Source organism: Hetaerina americana, unplaced genomic scaffold (assembly GCF_022747635.1).
Source record: "Hetaerina americana unplaced genomic scaffold, ioHetAmer1.1.p SCAF_8, whole genome shotgun sequence".
Lineage (NCBI taxonomy): Eukaryota > Metazoa > Arthropoda > Insecta > Odonata > Calopterygidae > Hetaerina > Hetaerina americana.
In genome coordinates, this window is record NW_027287427.1 from 29,669,891 (window position 1) to 29,694,883 (window position 24,993).

At 39.1% G+C, this 24,993-nt stretch overlaps 1 protein-coding gene across 1 annotated transcript in view; it reads right to left on the minus strand.

Moving 5' to 3' along the window:
* LOC139697854 (neuropeptides capa receptor-like) overlaps positions 1 to 19,103 on the minus strand; it is a 404,833-nt gene extending 385,730 nt beyond the window's left edge. The window contains exon 1 of the mRNA XM_071596713.1: positions 18,844 to 19,103. Within this exon, the coding sequence (XP_071452814.1) occupies positions 18,844 to 19,063 (220 nt within the window). The 5' untranslated portion in view covers positions 19,064 to 19,103. The remainder of the gene's footprint in view (positions 1 to 18,843) is intronic.
* Between the last annotated feature and the right edge of the window lie 5,890 nt (positions 19,104 to 24,993).

Sequence of the window (24,993 nt, forward strand, 5' to 3'; positions counted from 1 at the left end):
GTGGTACGCCATCAAACATTGTGTTGGACTAGAGAAATTGGTTACGAAGACGTTGGGCATGAATCATTAAGTGTTTAAGGATGAAAGTATGCCATAAACTGCCTTTTATCAGTGGCGCAAGCTCTTCTAACGCAGCCGAGAGAGTGTGGAGGACGATCCCCGCTCTGGATGACCGTCGATATCAAGAACCGACGACAACGTGTAACGTGTGCGTGAAGTGCGAAATTCAGACCGCCAGTTAAGGGTACGCATGTTTGTAGGTCTTAGTGACATTGATAATATGACAGTGCATACCATTATCACTGGAAATTTGGCGATGCGAAAGATCTGCGTAAAAATTTCCCCGAAGGCCTGCTCCAAGGTAACCGACCACATGACAAAAAACGACATCGCGACGATTGCTCAACCCCCTTACAGTTCCGACTTGGCATCAGCAGACTATTTTCTATTCCCAAAGGTGAAATTCTCCCTCAACGGACAATACCATTGGACCCGAAGTGCCCTCAAAGAAGCTTGTACGCATACCCTTAAGAACCTTTCAGATTCCGCCTACCAGGGAGAAATCTAGTCTTGAAACAGCCACTGCCAAAAGTGTATCGACTCTCATGGGATGTACTTTGAAGAATTTTGAGGCGTACAATATCTAAAATAAATTACTTTTCCGAAAATTCTCCCGTTACTTTTTATACTAACCATATGTATCTCAGATTTAGAAGATCGATATTGGAAAATGAATATCGGCAAAACTTAAATAGATATCAACGGAGAGAAAGTAATATATGGATATCCACGAGTATGTTGTCAGATAAAATAGATCATAGCCTGAAAAATTATTCAAACGTTATGAAAATCAGCAATCAGCAAGTCGCGCAGCAGTCGAACAAGGACGATGTAAGGCCGAAACCTTTCTATGAATTCATCCCAATTTTACCATCAAGAGAAATATAGCCGAATAATGTAAGTCTACTCATCGAAAAGTCAAAGTAATATCCTCTTAAGACCAACGGACTTAGAATTACGAAAACACCGCATATGCGTACGGCTTGTATGAATTAGTAGGCATTAATCTTGCATGTGATTTACACTAATAAAGCTCCTCTAATCAAGAGGTTCCCCATAATTGAATATGGATTTCCGGTCCTTCAAAGCAATTTTTCATGGCTCATATATTTTTAGGTATGAAAAATAAAAAAAATATAATTAAATGCGTTTCATGGCAACCTTTTATTCATGCGGCAATCCTCTCAACATCAAATTAAACTGGATATAATCACTTTGCCTTGTAAATTGGCATATTTATAAAGCAAAATCTTTTAATAATATAACTGCAAACAACTAATACATTGTGTTTAATATCTAAGAAAAATTAGCGATTGAGAATGTAATATGGCAAAAATAGTTCAGAAGAAATGCCCATTGATTCGAAGTAAATGCCCGCGATTTCTCCAGCTGTTATTACGTTATTCCCTAACAGTTTCTCTAAGACAATACCATGCATCTTCTTAATAAAATTCATCTTTAGGAGTACACGGAGAGCTCAAAATAATATTTCATTCAAGAGGGTACGGCACATTAATAAAGTCAATTGATTTGAAAAGATTAAGGAATCGTAGCAACGTAGTGTGGAAACCGTTTCCGTGGGACCACCCGTTCTATCCACTATCTCGACCATGAAAATTAAGGAAAATGGTAAATTCATCTCATACAACGGCTATTAAGACTTGTATATCTCGCGGAGATAAACAGATTTGAAAGCTCTTCAAAAGACCCGACGCTGCGGTCTGATCCTAAAGTGTACTGGATCATTAGGAGAAAAACGAAAAAGGTTTTCAATCTTTGTCCAGGCGCAGTCGAAGTGTCTATCATACGAGAAAAGTATCAAGAAACATAGAAGTAAATAAAAAAACAAAGTTCATTCTTGCTCTCAGTCTTCAGAGCAGGGGCGGATTCAAGGAAGGGAGCAACGGGTCCTCAAATGGAGAATATTTTATTATTTTAATTAATTTTTTTTAAATAATGACTGAGATAAATGAAACTAATTTTAAATAACTGCCGTTCCCCCATCAAAATAATTATCCACAGCAGGGAGCGTTGCGATCTCTAAATTAATACGTTTACAATCAATTTTCACATGATTGTCAACTTTCTGTGCAGAAAAAAACTCAATGAAATAATTTATGCACGCATATGAAGATTCCCCCGTTCGTTAAAGGTTTTTCCTATCCAAGGATAGAACCACGAAAGGTTGAGTTGTTCATTTATATCTATTGCGTCCGTTACACTATATGACGAACTCACGTAAAAGGGTGAGAAAAGAGAAAGTTATCCGCAATAAACGCGAAATAATATGAAAAATATCATATTCACTGAAAAACACACTAAATATAAAAGTAAGTCGTGGCTTAGGACAGCAAAGTGGATAAGAAGAATTTTTGTAGCAAACTTCTGCATTGATAATTAAAATAACTTAATTTTAAGTTTTCATCATTACTAATAAATGGCCGAGATATTTGGATAAAAATATATTCTGCATAATGATTGATCCTTTTAAACTTAATTTAATAAAGTACAGGAATTGATGAAATTTTTTTTGTTTCAGGAAGCCGTAGGTTAAAGTAACTGGCAGTATGGGGAGTGTAAGAGTAATCGCAGTGAGATTAAGTTCCTGAACTGGAAAGACTAAGAGGCCAGGCAAATTCGCGATGACGGCTGTATATAAAAATGATTTCCCATTATACAACTCAGCTTTAAGGTGGAAAATAAATTTTCCAACTGGCCACATATTTCTCAGATACGATCCAAGGAGTGGACGACCATCACTCACGGAAGATATTGCCACAGTGAAGCAATTGGAGGACTTTATCCCATTAGACCGAACAGCAATCATCCAAATGATCATGAATGAGTCTCATCTTAGGTATTACAGTGTATGAAAAATTATTCCCGAAAACCTACGCATATCAAAGGTATCAGAATGCTGGGTTCCATGACTACTATCTCCTTTTTAGAAGCAAAGACTATCAAAGACCTTGTGCCTTTAAAGATGTGGCTTTGAAATTTTTCCTCATCTACCTTTATCTCCCGGCCTTACCCCAAGTAACTTTTTTCTTATTCCCAGAACTCAAGAACCCATTGCTTGGAACAAAGTTTTTCGATACAATCTGCTGAGTTATACAATGACGCCCAACGAAAGGTCAAGCAACGCTGGGAGAAATATATAACTCTGGATGTTGACTATATGATAAAGTTCTGAGAATAACATATTAAAATTAAGTTTCTATCTTGATTTAAGTTTTAATAATAATATAAAGCTTACGTCCTCATTTATTCTATTATTATTTGACATTAACTAAAAATTCATAATGTTTAAGGTTACTTGACAAAAAATAAATATTAGATTTCCTTTCAAAAAGTAGCCATTTAACTCATTTCTTGCCCTTTTCTCTTCCGATATTAACCTTCTTCCATGCTACTGGTGCCGCCGGCATGTCACATGAAAGGGATTAAATTGGATTACGGCAGAAGCCCAGATAAAAGAAATAATAAAGATATAAAAAGAAAATACGCGCTCCAAATTTGGTATTTCCTTCTGATTTTGTCATGGACAAAATGACTGATTCGTCTGCATCGGCACATTCAGTGGCGGATTTCGCTTTTTCTGCAATTATTGTGCGATCTTACCTGTTGAGCTGATCTTTGGCATTTTTTCAACGCTTTGAAATGCTTTTACCGTTTGCATATTTACAATAGGAGTTCTCTATTTTATAGTCCTAGTTTCAGATTTTCCTGACCCCAACTTAACAGTGTACTTTTTTGCAGGCTTTTCAACCTTATGCCATTCTATTCCTTATGCCATTCAATTCCTTATGCCATTCAATTCCATAACTAGTATTTGTGAGAGAGCTCTAAATAATTACGGCTTGTTTAATGAGCCTAACGGAAAGAAACGCACTTGCCCATTTTATTCCTCCGCTTTTTTCAACAATTTCCATAAAATGAGATTGCTTCTTTAAGGAGTGATGTTAGAAACAGAACCGAATAAAAGTCACGTTAGATCACAGATAAAGATGAGACCTGTTTTATCATTCATTCTAAGGCTTATATTGAAATTGGTAGTAGTAGTAGTATTTAGGGAGGCGACTGATAGCTGAGGTCATTTGCGCCATTGGGGATGGACAGGAAAGGATGAAGGCTGGAGAGAAACCCGGCGTCGGCATTATCCTACTCTTAAAGAAAGGCACCAAGGGATCCGCAGCTTAACGTTCCATCCGGCGGACAGCATACTCACTCAAAGTGCCCTCCACAAAGCACCTCAAGTAAGGATCGAGATACCTCTGAAAAATATTCAACACCGCCGGGATTTGAACCGGGGCCCTCTGGGTGGGAAGCCAGTACGTTAGCCCCCGCACCATCTCGACCCCCTTATAGTGAAATTTCGAATGGTAAAACCACCCAATAAAGCTATTTAGTAGGCTCATTTTAATGCCTTCCTCCTCTGAACGAAAACGTATTGCAATTGATAAGCTATCAGTGTTTCATTATTTCCCTCCATTTTTTAAAAAGAAATAAATCAATCCGTCCCTTTTTCATCAATATAAATTTCAACTGCGAAAAGTAAAAAGCAGATAAGTAATTAATGAATCATTTCACCACCCTACAGGTCCCGATCAATTAGTCTGCTCGATATATCACGCATTACTTTTTACAATCATTTGAATTGTTGATTCGTTTACCCCAAAAAACGTCCTTCGCATTCTTTCAGAACGCTCACTTTGCATACACAATGTAATTAACTATCCATTCCTTACAGTTTGACCAGCCAAGTTTTACAACTGCATAAAATTTACAAATTTACCTCATTAACTCTCCGTTAAGCTATTTTACATTGAAAATGATATTCCATTCGCACTTTTGTTTTAATATCTTCTTAATTATACAAATCTACTTGCATACGTCTGCAGGTTATTATACGTTGCAATTTTCAATGCAGAGTTTTTTTATCATAAACATTTGGCTCAAACACAGTCGTTTTCACAGGCATAATTTTCCCATAATTCAGAACTATAGTATTTTCACGTGATGCATGAGACAAATTCAGAATCTATTTCGTCACAGAGAATGAATTAATTTTTCTGCGAGAGCTTATAGAAAATAAAAGGCTAATCCACAGCCAAAACATCGATTGAAGTCGGTCCAATTTACGTGGAAAGTTCAGCTTAAAATATTGTAATTTATTGGTTATCTGTATCCAGAGCGCGCCTTGGGATTAATTTAAATTATTCTGTCACCTTTCCCCATTGTGTAGTTTTTTTCACATTACTTACCGAGTTAGGGGTTTAATTATGGCAACTTTAATAGTGTGCTTATAAGATTTTGGCGTAGGATACGTTTCAAGGATGATCAAACTTCTTCTTTCGACTTCCTCGTAATTTTACTCCATCTTTTTTTCCTGGGCCACGCCAAAACCTCTAAGATTGGATAATAAACCAACAGAATTACTTAGATGGAATGGGAGAGAGATAGAGAGAGTTTTGAGCATTGGGATAGCATTAATGAGCAAAGATTTTGGGTCAGGAAACTTCAATCAACTGTTATCATTATCCCATAAAACGAGAAAAGCAGGAGCATGAATAGACAAAATTACAACTAGACCAAAAGTTAAATTTGTATCTAGAGGAGACATTGGTGAGCATAATTAAAGAAGATTAGCGTGAGAGCACATAAAAATACCTGGGGAAGCGCAGCAATTGTAAAGAGTAAAAATTATCCACATTATCTTGGTCATGGTGAATGATTTTTACACTTTGAAATTGTACCATTTTAATGCTACAATTTCAAAGTGTAATGCTAATTTGAATTTTTCTGTCTGGGACCCGTTTCTCCACGCCCCAATCCGAATTCCATTTTCACATAATGTATATGTGCAGATTCTGTCAGTGACAATAAATGGCGCAGAATTTGTTTATTTCCTTGATTACACAGTACACACTCAATACTGTTTTCAGAGAACTTGTAGCTTTGTGAGACGCACATCAGCTGGGTTTAAAGGAACGAATGGGAACACCTGAGGCTAATGCAGCCTTGAAATCATTGACACGAAGGTTTCATAAATATAATAAGGATATGTTTCTTTCACATGATCAAGGCCGATGCAAGCCGCTAATTTCAGTACTAAAATCATGATACTTAAAAGTTGTATTCTTTTTTAAGCAGTATTCGAAAAAATTAGTAAAATGCAGTTATCAGCACTGAAGATGGAAATAAGTACGCTACTTATCTTCTACCCGATTTTCAAATTAAGGTAACAAACACAGATGATCTGTGTTTGTCACAGTGTTTTAGGTTTCATGTACCAATTGTGGTCCAGGAATCAACATCATTTTCATAGGAATTTCGCGATCTGACGGGAAACGTACTCTAGGTCGAAGACGCCGTACGAAAATTGGAATATCTCACAATTTACGATTGAAAATCGTTTGCAAACAACTTCTTTAAATGCCAATGTCTGAATTCAGCAGCTCTTTTGGCAATATAGATAAAACACAAACACTGCAACCTATTGTTTTCCTGCGAATCCAATTCTTTGCCCGGATTTCACTTTTTTCTTTTCGGTATTGTAAATGTTTGGCAATTAACATTGCCCCTAATACCACAACCGTTTCCTCAACAGAACCATGGATGGAAGTTAACATAACAGCTACTAAACGCTTGTTTGAATTATGAGTAAACAATGGCGTCGACCGGAAACAAACAAAAGCGTTCGCGCAGACATGAAAATCGCAAGGAGAGTTGAATCGAGGAAAAGGATTCATCCGAAGCTTAACATCAGATAAGCAGCTAATATTTAACATTTTATTTTCTCTTCCTGAGGTAAGCATCGTGCAAAACGGCCTTGTGCGCCGTTTTGAACGATGGCCGCAAGCAAGCGCAGATCGGACAAGTGTGATGAAAAAATTGCAGAATTAATGAGCTAACTGGAGCGATATGCAAATAATTCGAATCATGCTTACGTATATATTATACTACACAGGTGAGTGCAGCGAGGGTAGAATCAGGATGGCAGTAATAGGTGGGGGATGTAAGACAAGGAAATAAATTGGAAACCAGCTCTAACGGCTTGGATTAAACAGAGCGAAGTAGAGTAAACTAGATCAGTTCAGGTAATTAGACAGAATTTTGGAGAAAAGAGGGGACGGTAGTGTGGAAATCGAGGGAATAAACACCCTACAGAAGAAGCATATTCATAGAGGAAACTGAATGAGATGTTCGCTAGGGAAATATGTAAAGCGAAGATCAGTAAAGACTTTAATAAGTGGCGTAGTTCTGTGCGGGACAGAAGCCTAGTCTTTGAAGCAAGAGGATGAAAAAATATTGGGCAAATTTGAGATATGAGTATGGGGAAGAATCGAGATGATAAGTTAAGCAGAGAAGAAAACGAAGGTTTGAATATGTAAGGAAAACAGAGGAAACTGTTGAGTTGAGGAAAAGAGAAGAAAGGAGAAGTGAGTGAAGGAAATGTTGATAGGATGTTGAACGCCGTATTAGAAAAGAATTTTTGATAAGACAGGAAAGGAAAATTTTGGGCAAATGAAGGAAGACAAAAGATATTTAAGCTGACTTAACGGCAAAGAGAGGTAGGAAAAACTGCATTGAAACTTAAATGAAACAAACGGGAGAAAGTTTAGTCGATATCTGGTACATCCTAGTTCTTTTGACCGGCAGTTTTGATAGTTCTTCCCCAATCTACGAAATTAAATAAAATTTAATCGTTATTGTTGACATTGCTATTAGTAGAGGATAAATTCGGCAAGAATGAGCCTTGACCAATACTGGAGTTAATGATTTCCATGCAGACCGAAAAACTCTATTAAGTGTAACTGAGTGCCAAGTAACGCATTTAAATACTCGTGAATTCGAGATTTCTTAACAAAGGGAGATTTCGTGTCAACTAAATTTGATTTACGCTTATCTACTGTAATTAATGGTGATCGCTACATACGAGATCTAATGTAGAGAGTTCTTAGTTAATATTGAACTTTAGGGCATTCCAAATATCTCCAAAAATATAATATTGTTTAATTACATAAATTTACTTGTAGAACTGTTAATATTTTGCACCTAAGAAATGATAGGGTCAAATATAAAATTGTAAAAATTACATACCTATCGTCTCTCTCGTCTACCAGATTATCCGCCAAACAGAAACGTCTTTAAATAGAAACCATCACACGAAAACACAGTTTTAATCTCTAGGTAGAGCATGAAAAGGTGTTATCTGGGAAATATAACGCCCTTTCCAATTATTTAAGCTCCCAAAGCAAAATTGGCATCCCTAGATTTTTTCGTTTGTGTGCTAGTATTCCTTCAAAGATATCTTTAGCTTTAACACTTGATCTCTTCTGACAAAGTAGTGAAAACCCAATTAGTATTAATGGCATTCATTCTCTACTTGAATTACACTTCGGCTGGGACTATTATTTATAAAAAAAGCGATTACGAATTTGGTTGTTATTTTTTCACATTAATGAGCTCATATTTCTGTTAAACGATTTGTTCACATTCTGTCAGGATAAACACTTTGAATAGCCTTTTTTCATTAGTTCAAAAATGACATGGATAAATTCCGCTGTTATATTGGACACAATAGGTAATTGGATACATTTATTTGATCCCTTATTTCTAAAAATGTGCATTAAAATTCCTATGACACGCATGATGACGACCACATGTATGAGGTCATTTAAAATGTTTTCACTATAAAGCTCGAATTCAGTGAAAATAAATTTTAAATGGATAGATATTATGCATAAGTACACCAAGGATGTGAAATATTCTAAATCTTTTCGCTAAATTTACTTTAATTTATTTAAACTTCCCTGCAGTCAATTAGTGGTCGATGTATGGGTCAATACCTCACAATAAAAATAAATTTCAATGAATAAAACCAAAATTTACGATGCAAAAGGCTGACATGATCGAATAAAGAACCACAATATAATACGAATATGAAGTGTGGGTATGCCCATCAGAAAATTTCATTCAAGGATTTATATAGTTGCAATTAGGCAATTGTCCTGGTGGCAACATTCAAGTCTGGTCAACGGTCACTCTTACAATGCACAAATATGCATACACAAGAATAACAGATATGAGACAAAATGCCCTTATATGCAATGAAATTTTAAGATTACCAACCGCACCCTTACCATCACACAAGGGCTAGTTCACACCATACTTAGAACGCTCAGCCCATCGCCGCACTCCGTCCATAATCACGCACTCTTCAACTTCATACGAGGTATACTTTAGTACTTCAATATACGCTTTACTTCAATGATATACTCGCATACCATTCCAAATTACGCACTGTTACCGCGCCACTCACTTTTCCAATACAATTTCCCACGCCGTGCACATCACATTCAAATAATATTTTAACAAGTAAAATAGTACAATAATCACTGATCAATGAAGTTTATCACCCAGTGGCTGCTTTACACTTATTCTTAAAACTCCTAAAATTGGATGTAAAAGGTTCCACCAAACCCCCAGGGAGCTGGTTCCAATCAACAATAGTTCTGTTAAAAAAAAGTATTTTTTCTTATTTTTTTTGCGTTCTTATTTTTATTTTAAAACTGTGGTCATTGTTTCCCTTTAAGTTTGGTTTTTCTACTCTTTCCATAAATCTACCCAGGCTTCGTCATCTTTAGCACTTCTCCCTTTTCTTCTATTTTTTAAACTCTCCCATTTCAGTGCATCCAAAATTTCCGTGACACTATCTGTTCTTTTGTACCTTCCAAGAACACATCTTGCTGCCTCTCTTTGCACTATTTCTATCTTTTTAATATGTCCCACTTCATATAGATCCCATAATATGGACGAGTATTCTAGGTTAGAGCTAACCTTATATGTTTTTTTTGTGGCTACGCTACTTCCTTTTAAATTCCTCATTAGCTGATGAAGTACTTTAAATGCCTTCCGTGTCACATTATCCACTTGGACACCCCACCGAAGATCCCTAGTTAAATAAATGCCTAAATATTTGCAATGACTGCAACGTGGGATTCTTTCTCCAAAGAGGGTGTAAAGGTCCTTTCCTGCATTATTTTTATTTGAGAAATTTATTTGCTAACTCTTGCAAACAATAAAGCCCATATTATTATTTGTTAACCAATCATCAAGGCGATTGATGTCATTTTTTAGTATTATGCGGTCATTTACTTGTTCTACTCGTCTGTATATAATGCAGCCATCAGCAAAGTCTTATTCGTGAATGTAAATTGTTTGCCTTATTGTTTACGTAAGCTAGGAAAAGTAATGACCCTAGAATACAGCCTTGTGGAACTCCTGATATAACGTTCACCTCTTTTGAAAATGCATCTCCTATTTTTAATTTTTGAATTCGGCCTTTAAGAAAATTTTTATTCATTCTTCCACCCTCTAATCTAATGGTAATGACTCCAAATTTAACAATAACTTATCGCGAGGGACTCGGTCGAAAGCTGCAGAAAAATCTATGATTACTGCATCAACATCTTTTCCTTCAAATATTATGTCGCCGTTTTTTTGGCTTAATCCCAAAAGCTGCGTTTCACACGATGTTTCATCGGTATTAACGGACCCTTGGGAAAAAACTTTCACATCGTTTATGTGAATAAAAATTCTTTACTTCTATATAGACAAAATTAATTTTATAAGCAATAATAATATACGTTCATTGATTTACTTGTCTTCTTTTTTCTTCCTTGACTCCAATCCTTCCTGGGGATCGGACACTGGATACTAGGAACGTTTTTGTAACTCCTTCTGGTATCACTCCTTTGCAGCGTATTTAAAAGTATAAGCTTCAAAAAATCAAATTATTCCTGATGGAATAATAATTAGTAGATGGTAGCCGAAACTGAAGGAAAAACCAACAATCTCGCACAATAGCCTGTTTCTTCCAGCTCTAATTAGTTTAGCACCTATTTATCTTCTCTGCAAGCCGATCATACATAAATTCATTTTATCATCAATCAACACTTTTCGCATGGCTGCGTAAAAATGGGATCCTCATGAATTCGGATTGATTGCCGAACTGGATCACGTGCAGCGTAGAGGAGCTGGATTTGTTTAACGTTTTTCTATAAGCTGAGTAGCGCACCAAAATTATTAAGAGAGCTAGGTTTGGAATCACCCACTGAAAAAAGGATAAATTACAGATCAAATATCTTGCATTTATTTGAAGGATTTCTCTTCAGTAGCAGTTTGATGATGAAAATTCATTATTAGTCTCGTCGTACTAAGATAGAAGACTCCTGGTAAATAAAAGTATAGTGATTTAAGATATCATTTTTCCCACGAACGATAAGGAATCTGAATGTCCTTAGGGGAGGAAAGCATTTGGGCCAAAAGTAGTGTGATATGTAATCATCCCCTACCACACACCCTAGTGGTGACGTGCAGGGTACCATGTAAAAATAATAGCCACTTCCATACACCTCATGGAATATCATGTTCGCTTTTAGATTTTTCTTTACATACATTGCGCGGCAACATAATTTCCTCTTTTGAAATGTTTATTTAAAAAAAGGAAGTTATGTTGCCGCACCCTGTGTATGTTATACATATTATTATTATAAGATAATCTACCGGTTAGGGTAGGGTTTTGGATAGACCCAACTATCACATAAATATTTTATGACTCCTAACAAAACAAAATCCCGGATCCTACTCTACATCAGGCCCCTTTTCACCTCTGAGTACTTTCTTCCTCCCTTCATTCCGTCCAACATCCCTATCCTGTTCCTGCCCATCCCTCGTTGGCCCAACATTCTCCCCTGTATCACAGTCTTCAACATCCCACTGCCGGTCAATACCCCCTTCATCCACTTTTCCTGCCTCCATAGGATTGCTCCCAACAAACCCCTCTCTTCGCCCACCATACCAAGTACTTCCTCGTTTGTTTTCTTCTCTGTCCATTTCACCTTCTCCATTCTTCTCCACACCCACATTTCAAAAGCCTCCAATCTATAGTACGTCTATCCTCCAGCTTCAATGACCACGTTTCCGCACCGTACATAGCTACGCTCCATAAAAAAGTTTTTACGAGTCTTTTTTAACATACTTACTCAAAGTCCCTGTCATCAACTCCCTCCTCCTTGTGAAAGCCTCTTTGCCTAGCGCAATTCTTCTCCTTACGTCCCTACTACTTTGACCGTGTTGGTCCAAAACACTACCGAGATACGTAAACTGTTCTACCTGCTCTAGTTTTTGCCCTCCTATTTTAATGTTTAGCTTAGCCTTTTTTCTTTCTAGAGAATCGCAACACCTTGGTTTTATTGATATTGATTCTCATCCCATACCTCTCGCACTGAATTTCCAATTCACTCAGCAATGCTTGCATCCCCTAGGCTGACTGGCAAGATAAAGCTTGGTCATCAGCGAACCTAACTGATTTTATGAATGCCCCGCGCACTTTCATTCCTATCTCCAGTTTATATCCTATATCGTTTCCTTCACATGTAGGTTGAACAGCAACAGTGATAATGGGTAACCCTGTCTTACACCTCTTCCTAACACTCCCCATCCGAACTCCCCATTCCCCACTCCAACCCGAGCAATCGGAGACATGTACAGGTTGCGGATTAGCCTCCTGTCCCTCCAATCTATTCCTATTTTCTGCAATATACTCATGTTTTTACCAATGCACTCTATCAAACGCTTTTTCGAAATCTACGAAACAGGCAAATACCTCCTGATTTTGTTCTATATTCCTCTCGATTAATAATCTCATTACTGCAATGGCATCACGCGTACCTCTCCCCTTCCTAAACCCAAACTGATCATCCCCTAAGTAATCATTTGCCCTACTCTCTATCCTTTTGTTGATGATCCTGAGAACAACTTAAGCTGCGTGGGATATCAAACTTAATGTCCTGTAGTCCTCACATGATGTAGCCTTTACCTTTTTCGGAATAAGAACTAAAACTGATCTCACTAAGTCTTCCGGCCAGATTTCATCCTCATAGATACTACGAATAATCCCATATAGCCTCTTCCTCCCACATCTGCCTAAACATTTCAGTAGTTTCGCAGGAATGTTATCCACACCAGCGGTGTATTTAATTTTATCTCCCTTAATGCCTTTCTATCTCATCGTCGAGATGAGAAAGAAAGGGCATTAAGGGAGATTTTACACATCGTCCCCACCGCTGTATATTATTGTATAATTATCACTCAAGTAATCCCCACTATCCTTCCATCTCACCTCGCATACTTCTAAAATATTTATATTTCCTCTTTACATCTCTCGCTTAATATTCTCCAGTTTCCCTGTCCTCATAATTGTCCTAACATTGTTCCACGTTCCTATTCTAACTAATTTGGTCTTCCTTCCTGCTGCATTCGGTTTTCTCTTGCAAGGGTTTCTTGGGATGACGACTGCGGAAGCCTTGCCTCCCCCGCTGCCGGGCACGACACACGGCCGATTGGGCCGAGCCCCGTAGTTGCCAGGACTCATATTCTCTGAAGTGTCAACCATATTAATTTTCGGAATGAGAATTGAGGCGGTTTTCCGTTGCCTTCTTCAATAGAGTTTTTAACGTGACACCATCACTCAATTGCCGCCCCAGTGGAGTCAGACGCCTTTGCAGCCGCCTCACTAAGGAACAGACGCTGCGTGGATTACCTTTCGGTGGCTTCTAGTCTTCGACCTATCTCGCATAGGTGACCTTACCAGGAGCGATTATCATTCCTCCCTCCAGCCTCTAGGGGTCATCGGAACACATAAGCCCTTCCACCACGTCAAGGTTGTAGTCCATGGGAGGGGTGTGTGCACATGTGTGTGTATATATATATATGTGTGTGTGTGTGTACATATACATACATAGACCGACATATACATATATACACACATACGTGTATATATATACTCTGTTCTGTCCCTCTCTTCCTTGATGAAGGTGGTCACGACCACCGAAAATTCGAAAAATGGTGAGTCTCTTTTTTGTGTGTTTCTGTGTTTTTGTCTGTGTCCACTAGTGCTAATATATATATATATATATATATATATATATATATATACACACACACTTCCCGTTCTCATATATACGTAATAAGAACGGTGGTAGAAAATAGGGTGTTTCAAGGGGCGTAATACGAGGGTCATCCGGAAAGTAGTACCCGTTCGTGAAATAAAGACACAAAAGTAAATATTAACAAACATAAAAAATTTTATTTGAAAGAGGATACTTTAAACTACTTCTCAACATAATCTCCAAGCAAATTAAGGCATTTGTCATAACGTGTGACAAGTTTCTGTATTCCTGCTGCATAGTCCTTCGCCGCCAGCTCATTGAGATACGCGAGGGACCCATCTTGCACAAATTTTTGCATAATGCAGATGGTGTTTAACAATTTCACGAACAATTGTTCGAGAAACATTGGGAAAATGCTCACAGATGTCATCAATTGCGACGCGCCGATCGTTCCTCACGAATTCGTCAACTGAGCTCACCAGTTGGTCTGTAATGACAGACGGTCTCCCCGAACGCTCATCGTCGTGTGTGTTCCCCCTCCCCATGTTGAAGTTGCGACACCACCGCCGAACAGACGACTCGTCCATTACATTGTCTCCATACACCTCCTTTAATTGGCGATGAATATCACATGGGCGAACGTTTCTTGCATTGAGGAATTTAATCACTGCCCTCACTTCACAACTGGCGGCGTTCTCAATTTTTTTAAACATTGTAAACAATCACAGAAACAACACAGGCAATGCTAGCGTCACGCAACTTGGCTCAGAGAAGGCAGACAAGCCACTGAAGCTATCTGACCTCGTCCAGCGGCTACTCGCGTCGTCAGCACTTCATGCGGCACGAACGGGTACTACTTTCCGGATGACCCTCGTAGTTGGGAGAGTCGGCGGGAAAAAGATACCCCCTAATGCAAGTTTCTAGTCTTGGTCCAAGCATGGCCCTGAGAGCCAAATGGGGGACGGCTCAAGGCTTTTGAGAAATAATGGTGCGTTAGAGTGGAGAAGGAAGGTTATACTTGAGACGTGGTAACATCAATTGAATTGTACCGTTCTATACTCCGAGTGCCCCGGAGGGCAGTATTTCTATGGTTTTTTCCATTTCTTTCTCTCTCGCTTAATCATAGTTCAGTTTAGCCTAGTTTCAGCTACTAAAAGAAAAAGGGACGAATTTAGCTGTCCTCCATTAAAGTCTCTGCTACTTAGTAGTGTTAATGACAATGTTAATTGCACTTATTTATTAAAAGCCGTTTCCTGACGGCTTTACTTTCTTTTTAGGTTAAAATCTCATGTTTTAATCCTAGTTTTAAGTTTCTCCTTCACGCCAACCAAACTTCCACTCCAGCCATGTTTTTTTCCTTCCAATGCCATCCGTTTTTCATTAACAATGACCGGTAAAGGTGAGATTTCACTAACCTGGACGGTTTATACTTGCCATTTCGGGCAGTCAAACATTTCGGGGCACACTTTGGAGGGAGAGATGTTTGGGAACTAGTAATGCGGCTGATGCGGAAGAAGTGCAGTAGAAGGCGCGGTGCTTTTTTACGCGGATGTCAAGGGGTGTAATGGATTAACAAACGTTGTGGGAGGGGTTGAGTTAGATGAATTCTATTGCGGAGGGAGCGTGTGGGATTGGAGTAGGATGGGGGAGAACTATGAATCAGTGAAGGGAGGGATGAAGTGATGACGATGGGATATGTTTTACATTTGAGTCGACTGCAAAGTGTCCGTGTGAATATGTGGGTATCGGGGGTTTTAGGTAACGGTTTTTTGGATCCCTTTATGCCAGATTGATGGGCGGATCGCGTAAAAGTTTCGGAGATACATTTCGGCAAATGTAATGTATCAGGGAGAGGGAATTAACACTAAATAACTGAATTAGAGAAGGATGTAGGCCTGCAGTTAATAATTTTTCCATCATGAAGTATAAGATAATATCAACCATGTCTATATATATGGTATACATATACCCCCCCCCACTAGCGGGGCTAGTTGCCTGAGACCCAATGCGCCGTCTGTTCTTGGCGGACCGTCGAGCTGTGTGTATGGTGCCGGTTATAATAGTTTCTCTTGCCCTTGTTTTAGCTGCTTGTCGAAAATGGAAATTGATGAAATCACGGAGCCAAGAATTAACAGTAAGTTTTTTGGCGAAGTTCGTTAAAAGTTATCACTGAATGAAAAATCACTGAAATGTTGATAGCTGTTTACGGTGATAATGCTCTGAAGAAAACAGTCGTTTTCAAGCGGATTAAGCGTTTTAAAGACGGCCGACAAGACTCCACAGATGACGCAAGGCCGGGACGACCTTCAACCGCCTGTGTTGACGACAACATTGATCGTAAGCGGTTCCTTGTCCTTCGAAAAACTGTCCGAAATATAGCTAATTTACTGAATATAGGAAGATAAACATTACACATTATTTTAACCGAATATGATGGATAGATCCTTCGCCATGACAATGCACCTGCACATTCAGCATTGATTGTTCGCCAGTTTCTTGCAAAAAATTCAATTGCAATCCTTGATCTTCCTCCTCATTCGCCAGATCTCGTCCCCTGCGACTTTTCCCTATTCATAAAATGCAAAAATGTGATGAGGGGGCAACGCTGGGAAGATGTGGGCACAATAAAGCCAGAAACGACGAGAAAACTAAAAAGGCCAACTGAAATTCTTCATAATTCAAGCCGAACAGAATCACCAGCTCAATCCAGAAACAGCCCAATATTATGAGGCGTGGAAGTGGGAGTTAGTTAATAGCAACAGGGAGCTTTAACTGAGAACATCATGAATATGAAGGGAATTTTCAAAGGTAGCCAGTAATCAAACATTTCCAAGGAGCATTTGATAAAATTTGGTACGATCAAAATCTATTAGAGATTTATTAAATTTAAACCAGGAAATTTAGTCACAATAAATGTACATTAAATATCAATAGTTATTACACATAATGGAAGCGGAGATAATAAACAACTTCGGCAATTTCCACTTAGAACTATCATGGCATTGAGACTACACTTTCTCGGAAGTAGCCAGCACTGCAACGTCCCATAGGAGGTAACGAGATATTTAATTACCATATTCACATTAATTTGATGTAATCCAATAAATTGATTAATTATATTTCTTTTAGCACAATGCGGATCGATTTCAAAATGTACTAGAAAATTAAATTTTGTCAAATACTTCATTCTGAAATATGCCGAATTAACGCTGAGTTCAATCCCTTTGCTCAATAAAAATTCTTGATTCTCAGAATGAAATAAATTTCAAAGCTTCTTATCTCAATCAGGAACAGTAGAAATAATCAATTTGTATTGGTGACAGCATGGAAATATGGCTTGTTAATATGCTTAGGCTATTCATTCGGTAAGAAATGGCATCACGGATATATTGTATTGAATGTATTGAGGTTATTCTATATGTTAGTTTTATATCCTGATGTCGCAGTAAAATTTATCAAAATGTGACCTTGATATTTTCCAGGTCTAAAATTTTGCAACATTTCAGTTACCTTTTCTGCTATCTGGAAGGAATTAGTCTGTTGTGATTTGTTATCAAAGGAAACATTTTGAGAAAGGAAGTACACTGTGCGTGTGTAAAATATATGCATATTACACGCACATGCACGCATACAAATGTCAATTTTCCAAAGTAATAATACGTCTTTACACACGGGAAAAGTTCGTAATCTTTACTTGTATGAGTTAACTCCCTTTTTAAGTGTTTTCAATGGATTACACGAACATTATCGGTATTAATTTCTGAATTTCTATCGGCATCGTCGCTGCAGATGGAATTGATAAAATTTCAACTGAGAGCTTTAAAACGCTGCATTTATTGTTGATCACAAAAATAATTTTTCATATAATATTTAAAAATTAAATATTATTAATCCAGTAAAAATAATACACTTAATAAGCACGCTTCACCCTAAATCCCTAGGCTGAATATTTGAAGGTTTGTGTAAATGAGCAAATTATTAGAAGGAAAATGACAGATTCTCTCTAAAAATTATATAATTCATAATATACATTGAGAATAAGGATTAAGATTATTCAAGGAACTTTTTAAAATAAATTTTAACATTGTTATATTTTATCCACAATTTACACCGTCACAAGCAGCCAACGAAGGTCCATACCTACAAGTATGCACAAAAATATGGTTACAGGAAATGTATTGAATAATTTGAACGTCAGTCTCTATTTGTAATAGCAGTAAAAGAAATTGGAAAACATTACTTACAAAAGTTTTGCTTTCTGGACAAATCTACACAAATTTTATATCCGAAAAATGCAAATTTCAAAATAAAAAATGTTCAAGTGTTTCTTCCCCCTTCCCCGTGATGTAAAAAAATCTTATTGAAATCCTAACGTCAATCAATGAAGTAGAAACGCTCACAAAAGAAGTGACAAAATTTGCAAATTTTCTTCCAGCTGCAAACATTTTTGAGGTAATGACCGAGTCAATCCACCCACGCCTGCAAGTTCACTTGAGCGAGACCCAAATAGAGTTAGGACGCTCCATCTAATTGGGCCCTGTATATTCTCTCTTAGACTCAATGGGTCAAAGTGGTAACCTACGGTAGGGAAATGGAGCGTGGGGTAAAAATAAGGCAGGTGTATCATCGGAGGGTCGGAGGGGTAAAGCACAAAGACTTCCAACGTGATCCCTTTTGAGGGCGAGGCACGCATGACGCCTAGGCCACATGAAAGGCCTTCGAAGCACTAGTTTTAGTATCACCCCTCAGGGCTGCGAACATACACACCCGCTCAAATTGGTCGGAGAACTTGGGAAATTGAGGGTGATGATCGTAAGTCACTCACCAAACAGCAGCATGGTCAGATCGGACACCGCCAGGCTGAATAGGTAGTAGTTGGTGGCCGTCCGCATGCTGTGGTTCCTCACGATCACCGCACACACGGACACGTTCCCGATGACCCCGGCGACGAATATGAGGGCATAGATGACGGTGATGGTGACGACGACGTTGAGGGGGAGATGTTTGGGACCCCTAACCTTCAGAAGGTACTCCTCGAGGGTCATGTTGAAGGTGTCGTTGCCAACTACCGCATCGTCGAGGCCAGCGAAGGCCGTGGGGAGAACGGGGAAGGGAAAGTAGTCACCGCCGCCCCCGACGGAACCCGAACCGCTCCAGTTACCCTCTGGCTCCCCGGGGAGCCATGGGGCGACCCCGGCGATGCGTCCCGTCATCCCCTCGTCCATTACGTCGGTTGGAAGTTCACCACGCGCCGCGCCGAGTTGCGAAGCGTTGGAAGGCCCTCTCTCGTCTCTCTCCACCGGGCCACGTTCACCTTATGCACCCGTATCCCACGACGAGGTTACCGAGATGCGTTGTCGATGGCATAATAACATCGGAGAGTCACCCTCGTCCTTATAAAGAGGCCGGCGAGCTATTTTTCATGGCATCTATACGTTCTTAGATGGTCGGCCAGTTCGGGCACAAGAGGTGAATGGATCAGCTGCGTGATTAAAAAAGATGAAAATATTCAAGGGAAGGGGTCGAAATTAATCCTTAAAATGTTCTCGGTACTCTCTCGCCGCTAACTCCTCCTGCATTGGAATCAATTTACTATGGAGAGAAATGTACAACTTGGAATGTTCACTATCCGGAGCACAACATCGTCTCCTTGCTGAAAAGCGATATACCTCGACGTCAAATGTTCAGCGGAACTTCCTGTGTCCGAATCAATCCGAAGACACCGGCGTTCCGTCGCACTGATTCCGGTTAAATTGCCACCTTGCGAAATATGCGAACTTTGATGGCACGGGGAAGAAAGTGGTGGAAAGTGGTTGGCAAAATAAATAACACAATTCCGTCGGACTGCAATTAATTTGGATTTTCTTTTTCCAGATGGAGAACCACGCCGTCACTTTTTAGGATTTCGTATTCTATAATAATTTTACCAACCGGAAACAACGGGACACCGCAATGATTCGCCTCCCATACACTTCACAGGAGCAACGACAACGCCGGGCCCCTGTCCCCTCATTCCAACGGCGAGTGTCCCGTCCTGGGTAAACCACGACACGAAATGTGAAGAGAGCGTAGCACAATGAGAACGAGAAACCTCTGCGGCAGGAGAAATACAAATAGATCGGAAGTCGAAACCAATATTTTCCGTGTGACGAATCGGTAAAGAAGGGTTAAAATATACAGCGAGGACACAAAATACAATGGGACCTTTCCCGAAAGAAAAAAAACACACAACTTTGTCACTCTCTCGTACTCTCACTTGGCGATAAAAAAAGAGAAAAACGGTCGATTTCCAAAGGTGAGAAGAAACAAGGAACGAGGTTACAAGAATGCCTCCTTCAGGTTTATCTTTGATCCTCCCCAAAGATGGAAGTCGAACAAAAACACTATTTTGGTCTCTTTCTCAATTTCCTCCTCTCCGAGATAGAAAGAAGCAATCGGTTCACGTCCAACCACGTGATAGCCTCACTAAATGCCCGCTCAGGAGGATATTCCGCAACCCCCCTCTCTCTCGCGATGATGACGACGATCAGAGTTCACGAAAGTGAAAGAAGAAAGAGGGCCCTGAGGGGAGAGGTGGAGTATTAAACTGAGATAAGGTCTCACCTCGAACTTAAAACGCACACGAACAAAAGCACTCACACGCACGCAATCGAACGATCACTCTCATTATCCCGGCCCGTCTCCCGCAGAACTCGAGTACGAGGCGACCGCGTGTCTGATTCCGAATGAACCTGAATGCAGAGGGGACCCCTCTCTCGGCAGACGCGAGTCCCTTCCCCCTCTCTCTTCGTCGCTCCCCTCCCTGCGACGGCCCCTCCCCTCTCTCCACATCTCCACGCCCTCCCCTCTCACTCCTCCCACGCACTGACCCGTTCCTCCCTTGCGAGATAGTCTCTCTCAAGAACTCTCCCTCGCACGAACTATCTTCCTTTTCCCTCCTTCCAAGCTCCTTCCCTCCCTCTTCTCATCCCTTCCCCAGAACCATGGCTTACAGATACCGCACACGGTCCAACCTCTTACCTCCTTCCCCTCCATCCATCTCATCTCTCCTCCAGGCCAAATGATTCTCTCTCCGCCTCTCTTACTACGAACAATACTTTTCCCTCGCGTCGCTTCGGGAGCCGTCTCAAAGCTCGCATCGACGACGAGCCTGGTGTTGTCGGATGGGGGGAGGGTCTTCTAGGGAAAGTGATCCCTCCTAAAAGTTCCCCACCTCTCACATCGTCCAATTCAAGACGAATTTCGGCCGTTTTAGGGCGCTCGTTTGTCTCATTGTTGTTCTCATTTTACTTGGATACCGGAGGAATGAATGGAAGCGGGAATCCGATTAACCAGAAAGGGCCCACGGCGTGAAGCATCGCTCGGGACATATTCCTCAGTCTATCCGTGGGAAATTCGCAAACTGAGCTCTCCTCATTCTTGTACCTCCCACGCCAATTAATTTGGGAAGCCTTCATCTCACTGTTATGACATTATATCAGCTGCCCATTCCCTTCTCCCTTTCTCTTTCATAGCCAGGAGGGAAATGTGTTCTCTTTCTTGTCCAGAGGTCATTGATTCCAGTCTTGTTTGGTTTTAAACCTTTTGTGTTGAATTCGCTCGACACCCTTTTCAATGGGTTCCCTAGCTCTCCCTGAGTTTTAATTCATAGCTCAGATTTCAAAAAGTAATGCTCACTGATCTCAGAAATGAATGATTGCTATGAGCCTAAGTTCACGACGGCCCAGCATTGTTCTAAATTTCCCCGTAAAAAGGGGAACTTCCGCATTAGGTCTGAAACATATTCTTTGAGTTTCACGGGCATGTGATAAGAACAAAAATTACTACAATCTATCTATATCCCCACGGTGGCAAAGAGATGGAAAAAGTTGGACTACACCAAAAAATATTGACTAAAATTCCGTTATTCCACATGGGAAGTGTTTGTAAACAAGACTTTTTGTAGTCAGACCCAACCGTGAAAGAAAAAAAATTATTTTTATTAATTCGTGGGACTACTATAAAATATTATGGACAAAAATTATACAACATTATCAGAAATGTCTTTCTGACTAAAATTTTTGGAAGAGTCTTCATTTCACTTGCTCCAATAAATTCTCACATCTTACTTTTTCACCGTAAAAATGATCCGCAAATCCGGGTTTCTCCTTGAATTTTAATCTAATATACGCCTTTGCTGAAAATGTGTCCCAAGCACTTTCTACTTACGCTAAAGTTACCATTAAAAATTTGCAATGATTTTCTCTTCTACTTTTCGATTGAACGAAAATTTTTCGGTGCATTCCTATCCGGATCACTTCAGTAATACGTAAATTCTTAAGAGCTCCTATTTGGCGATTGATAAAATTTTAGGAATGAAGGGTGAAGTTCCCTCATTTCGTATTATATTAGATTATTTTTTTATCCTGAATTAAAATGCTAATTATGCACATGGAAAGTCAAAGGAGACCCCAACTTTTAAAACCCATTTCGAGCACGACAAAGATGTATTGGGCAGGTGACGAGGGGACGTTGATTTAAGAATTCATCAGATTGAAATCTGGCGAGTAGAAAGAATGAAAAACTTCCCTCACGCACAAGCATATGCAATAGCGCGCTGTATATAAATGAGATACCCGATGAAAAAGTATAAAAAAGGGATAAATTCACGAAAAAGTTTATTTCAACAAGTGGTTTAAGTCAGGTATTGATAATAACTTCAAACATGACGGTATAAGAGGTTAAAATATATTTATTAGATTCAATGAAAAAGGAATTTTTCATGAATATTTTTAAGTACGCTTACGTATAACACGATCTTGCCTGGTAAATAGGTCACTTTCAATTGCCAGATTGAAACAAATTGTTGAAAGATCTAAAATGTCAACAAATTCTCTTTCCTTTTTATCATTTACAGAAAGAGTTTAAGTGCAATCAAGATCTTTAAAATTATATTGTCCCATGTATCTTGAATTCGATTGCATAAATTTTACTTTTTAATGTCATCGATAGACTTCCTTAATGCAATTCAGTATTATCAACTGGTTATGGCCAATTAAACACCACATGCTCTACTTACATGGAATAGTGGTTATCAAAGTAGTGAGCAATACTGTCGGCTGCCACACCAAAGGTCTGCACGTTAAATCCTAGTGATACCCCTGGACACTCCCAACAAGATGAAAGCTGCGCGACTTCCTGCGCCCCAGAGACTTTCATTGGAACCGCAGTGAAAGGAACTGTACCATCTGCTCTAAATGTGGGAATTTCACACGACATAAGCCGCTGCACTCGCTCCTGTGAAACCGACGTTCGGGTTGAAGGCTGTGTTTAGGTTAATATTTGAAGGAGCGAAGTGGGTTGAGTAATGAAAATTTCACTAGCAAAAGTTAATCTGCAAAACCTGGGGAGCTGAAATCTCCTTTTAATTGCCACTTGGATTATTTACTGAGGTGCCTTCAAAGCCTTCAAACAGAAATCATCACGCTAATGATTTATTCATATTACTTTTAATCTCATTAATTGATCATAGACGGTGAAATATGACGTATTTTATTCTTAGCTATTCAAATATTCGTTGTCAGGAGGTGTAAATTCAAAAGATTTCCAGCCCAGCCTTTCTCCCATTTGCACATCTAAGGAACCCCATGATCGTGCTCCCAAGATTATTTTCATTATATAGGTGCATATAGCATTATTTATCTGTATTAATATCCAAACGAAGACTCTGATAGAGGAGGGAACGTTAAACAAGAGGGGTATGTGGAGGAAAAGAGTGGAATTTTGAACGGAAGGAAAGAAGCAGGAACATGGCGGAGTAAAGAAGAATCATTAGAGATTAGGTTTTCACATTGCATCCTGTTAGGTGAGGCTTAGAAACTTACAAGGTGTAGTCTTGTCTTTGCATCTGGTGCTTATCTTAAGCGATAGACCACCATTAATGGTATGAAACCAGATGGGCTTTCCTAACGAATATGAATATCACATCCTAACCCAGTGATGCAGTCTGAGTAATGTAATCGCTGATCTAGCATGTGTTCATTGGTTAAAATCCATCCTTGGGCTAAGGTATGATATTATGGAAACATCAAAACAAGATAAAAGTGGTCAAAAAATATTTCTCTTCCAATGTCAATGTTTTACCGAGGGCTAATTTTTTATTTTATTATTACCGTAATTAGCAATTGTGAAGTAATGGGAAGTCGATTGAGTTATTCTGTTAGCAATCCTAAATGACAAAGTCTAGAGAGTTATTTCCTTTGATTTTGACTGTGAGGAGGAGCTTGTTTGCGGAAAAAATCAGGGAACGAAAAAGAAATAACTTTGGCGAGATTTATTGGTATCTTGTTAAGGGTCGGTTTTTAGAGAGCAAATATATCATACAGAATTGGGTTGGGAGTTGAGGTATTTAGATTTAACGCGTTAGAAATTGGAAAATTTCCCCTGGTTTCTTCAGTGCTAAGTTTCTATTTGTCCGTAAATATACAGAAAATATACGCCATAACTATTAGAACTAGGACATGCCGTTTCTCGTGAGAAAATTTATAACAGCGGAATCTTAATCCATTATTCCAAAACAAACTCTGTTCGCCTAAGACCGCGGAAAGTCCCTAAAAAGCAAGGCACTTACTACAAAGTTTTAGAGCGATTTGAGGTTGTAGTCACCGGAGGTTCCGCTAATTTGCATTGATAACCCTTCAATGCATTTATAGTTTCATAAGAGGGTCTTTAGATAATTTTAAAAGTTTTGAATAAACGCGTACCCAGAAAAAATTGCATAATGGCAAGTGAGTTTGGTTTAGTGGTTTAAAATAGGATGTAATGTAATTTCTGGTATCCATTGAAATAAACACCCTCATAATCACTCAACTCTCTAAAAATTAATTTTTAAGCTTTCCAGTAAAATGTTGTGGGATTAAAGCCTCATTGAAATTAATCCTATCCCATTATATACCCAGAGAGTTGCATAAAAGTATGAAAAGTCACTTGAAAAATT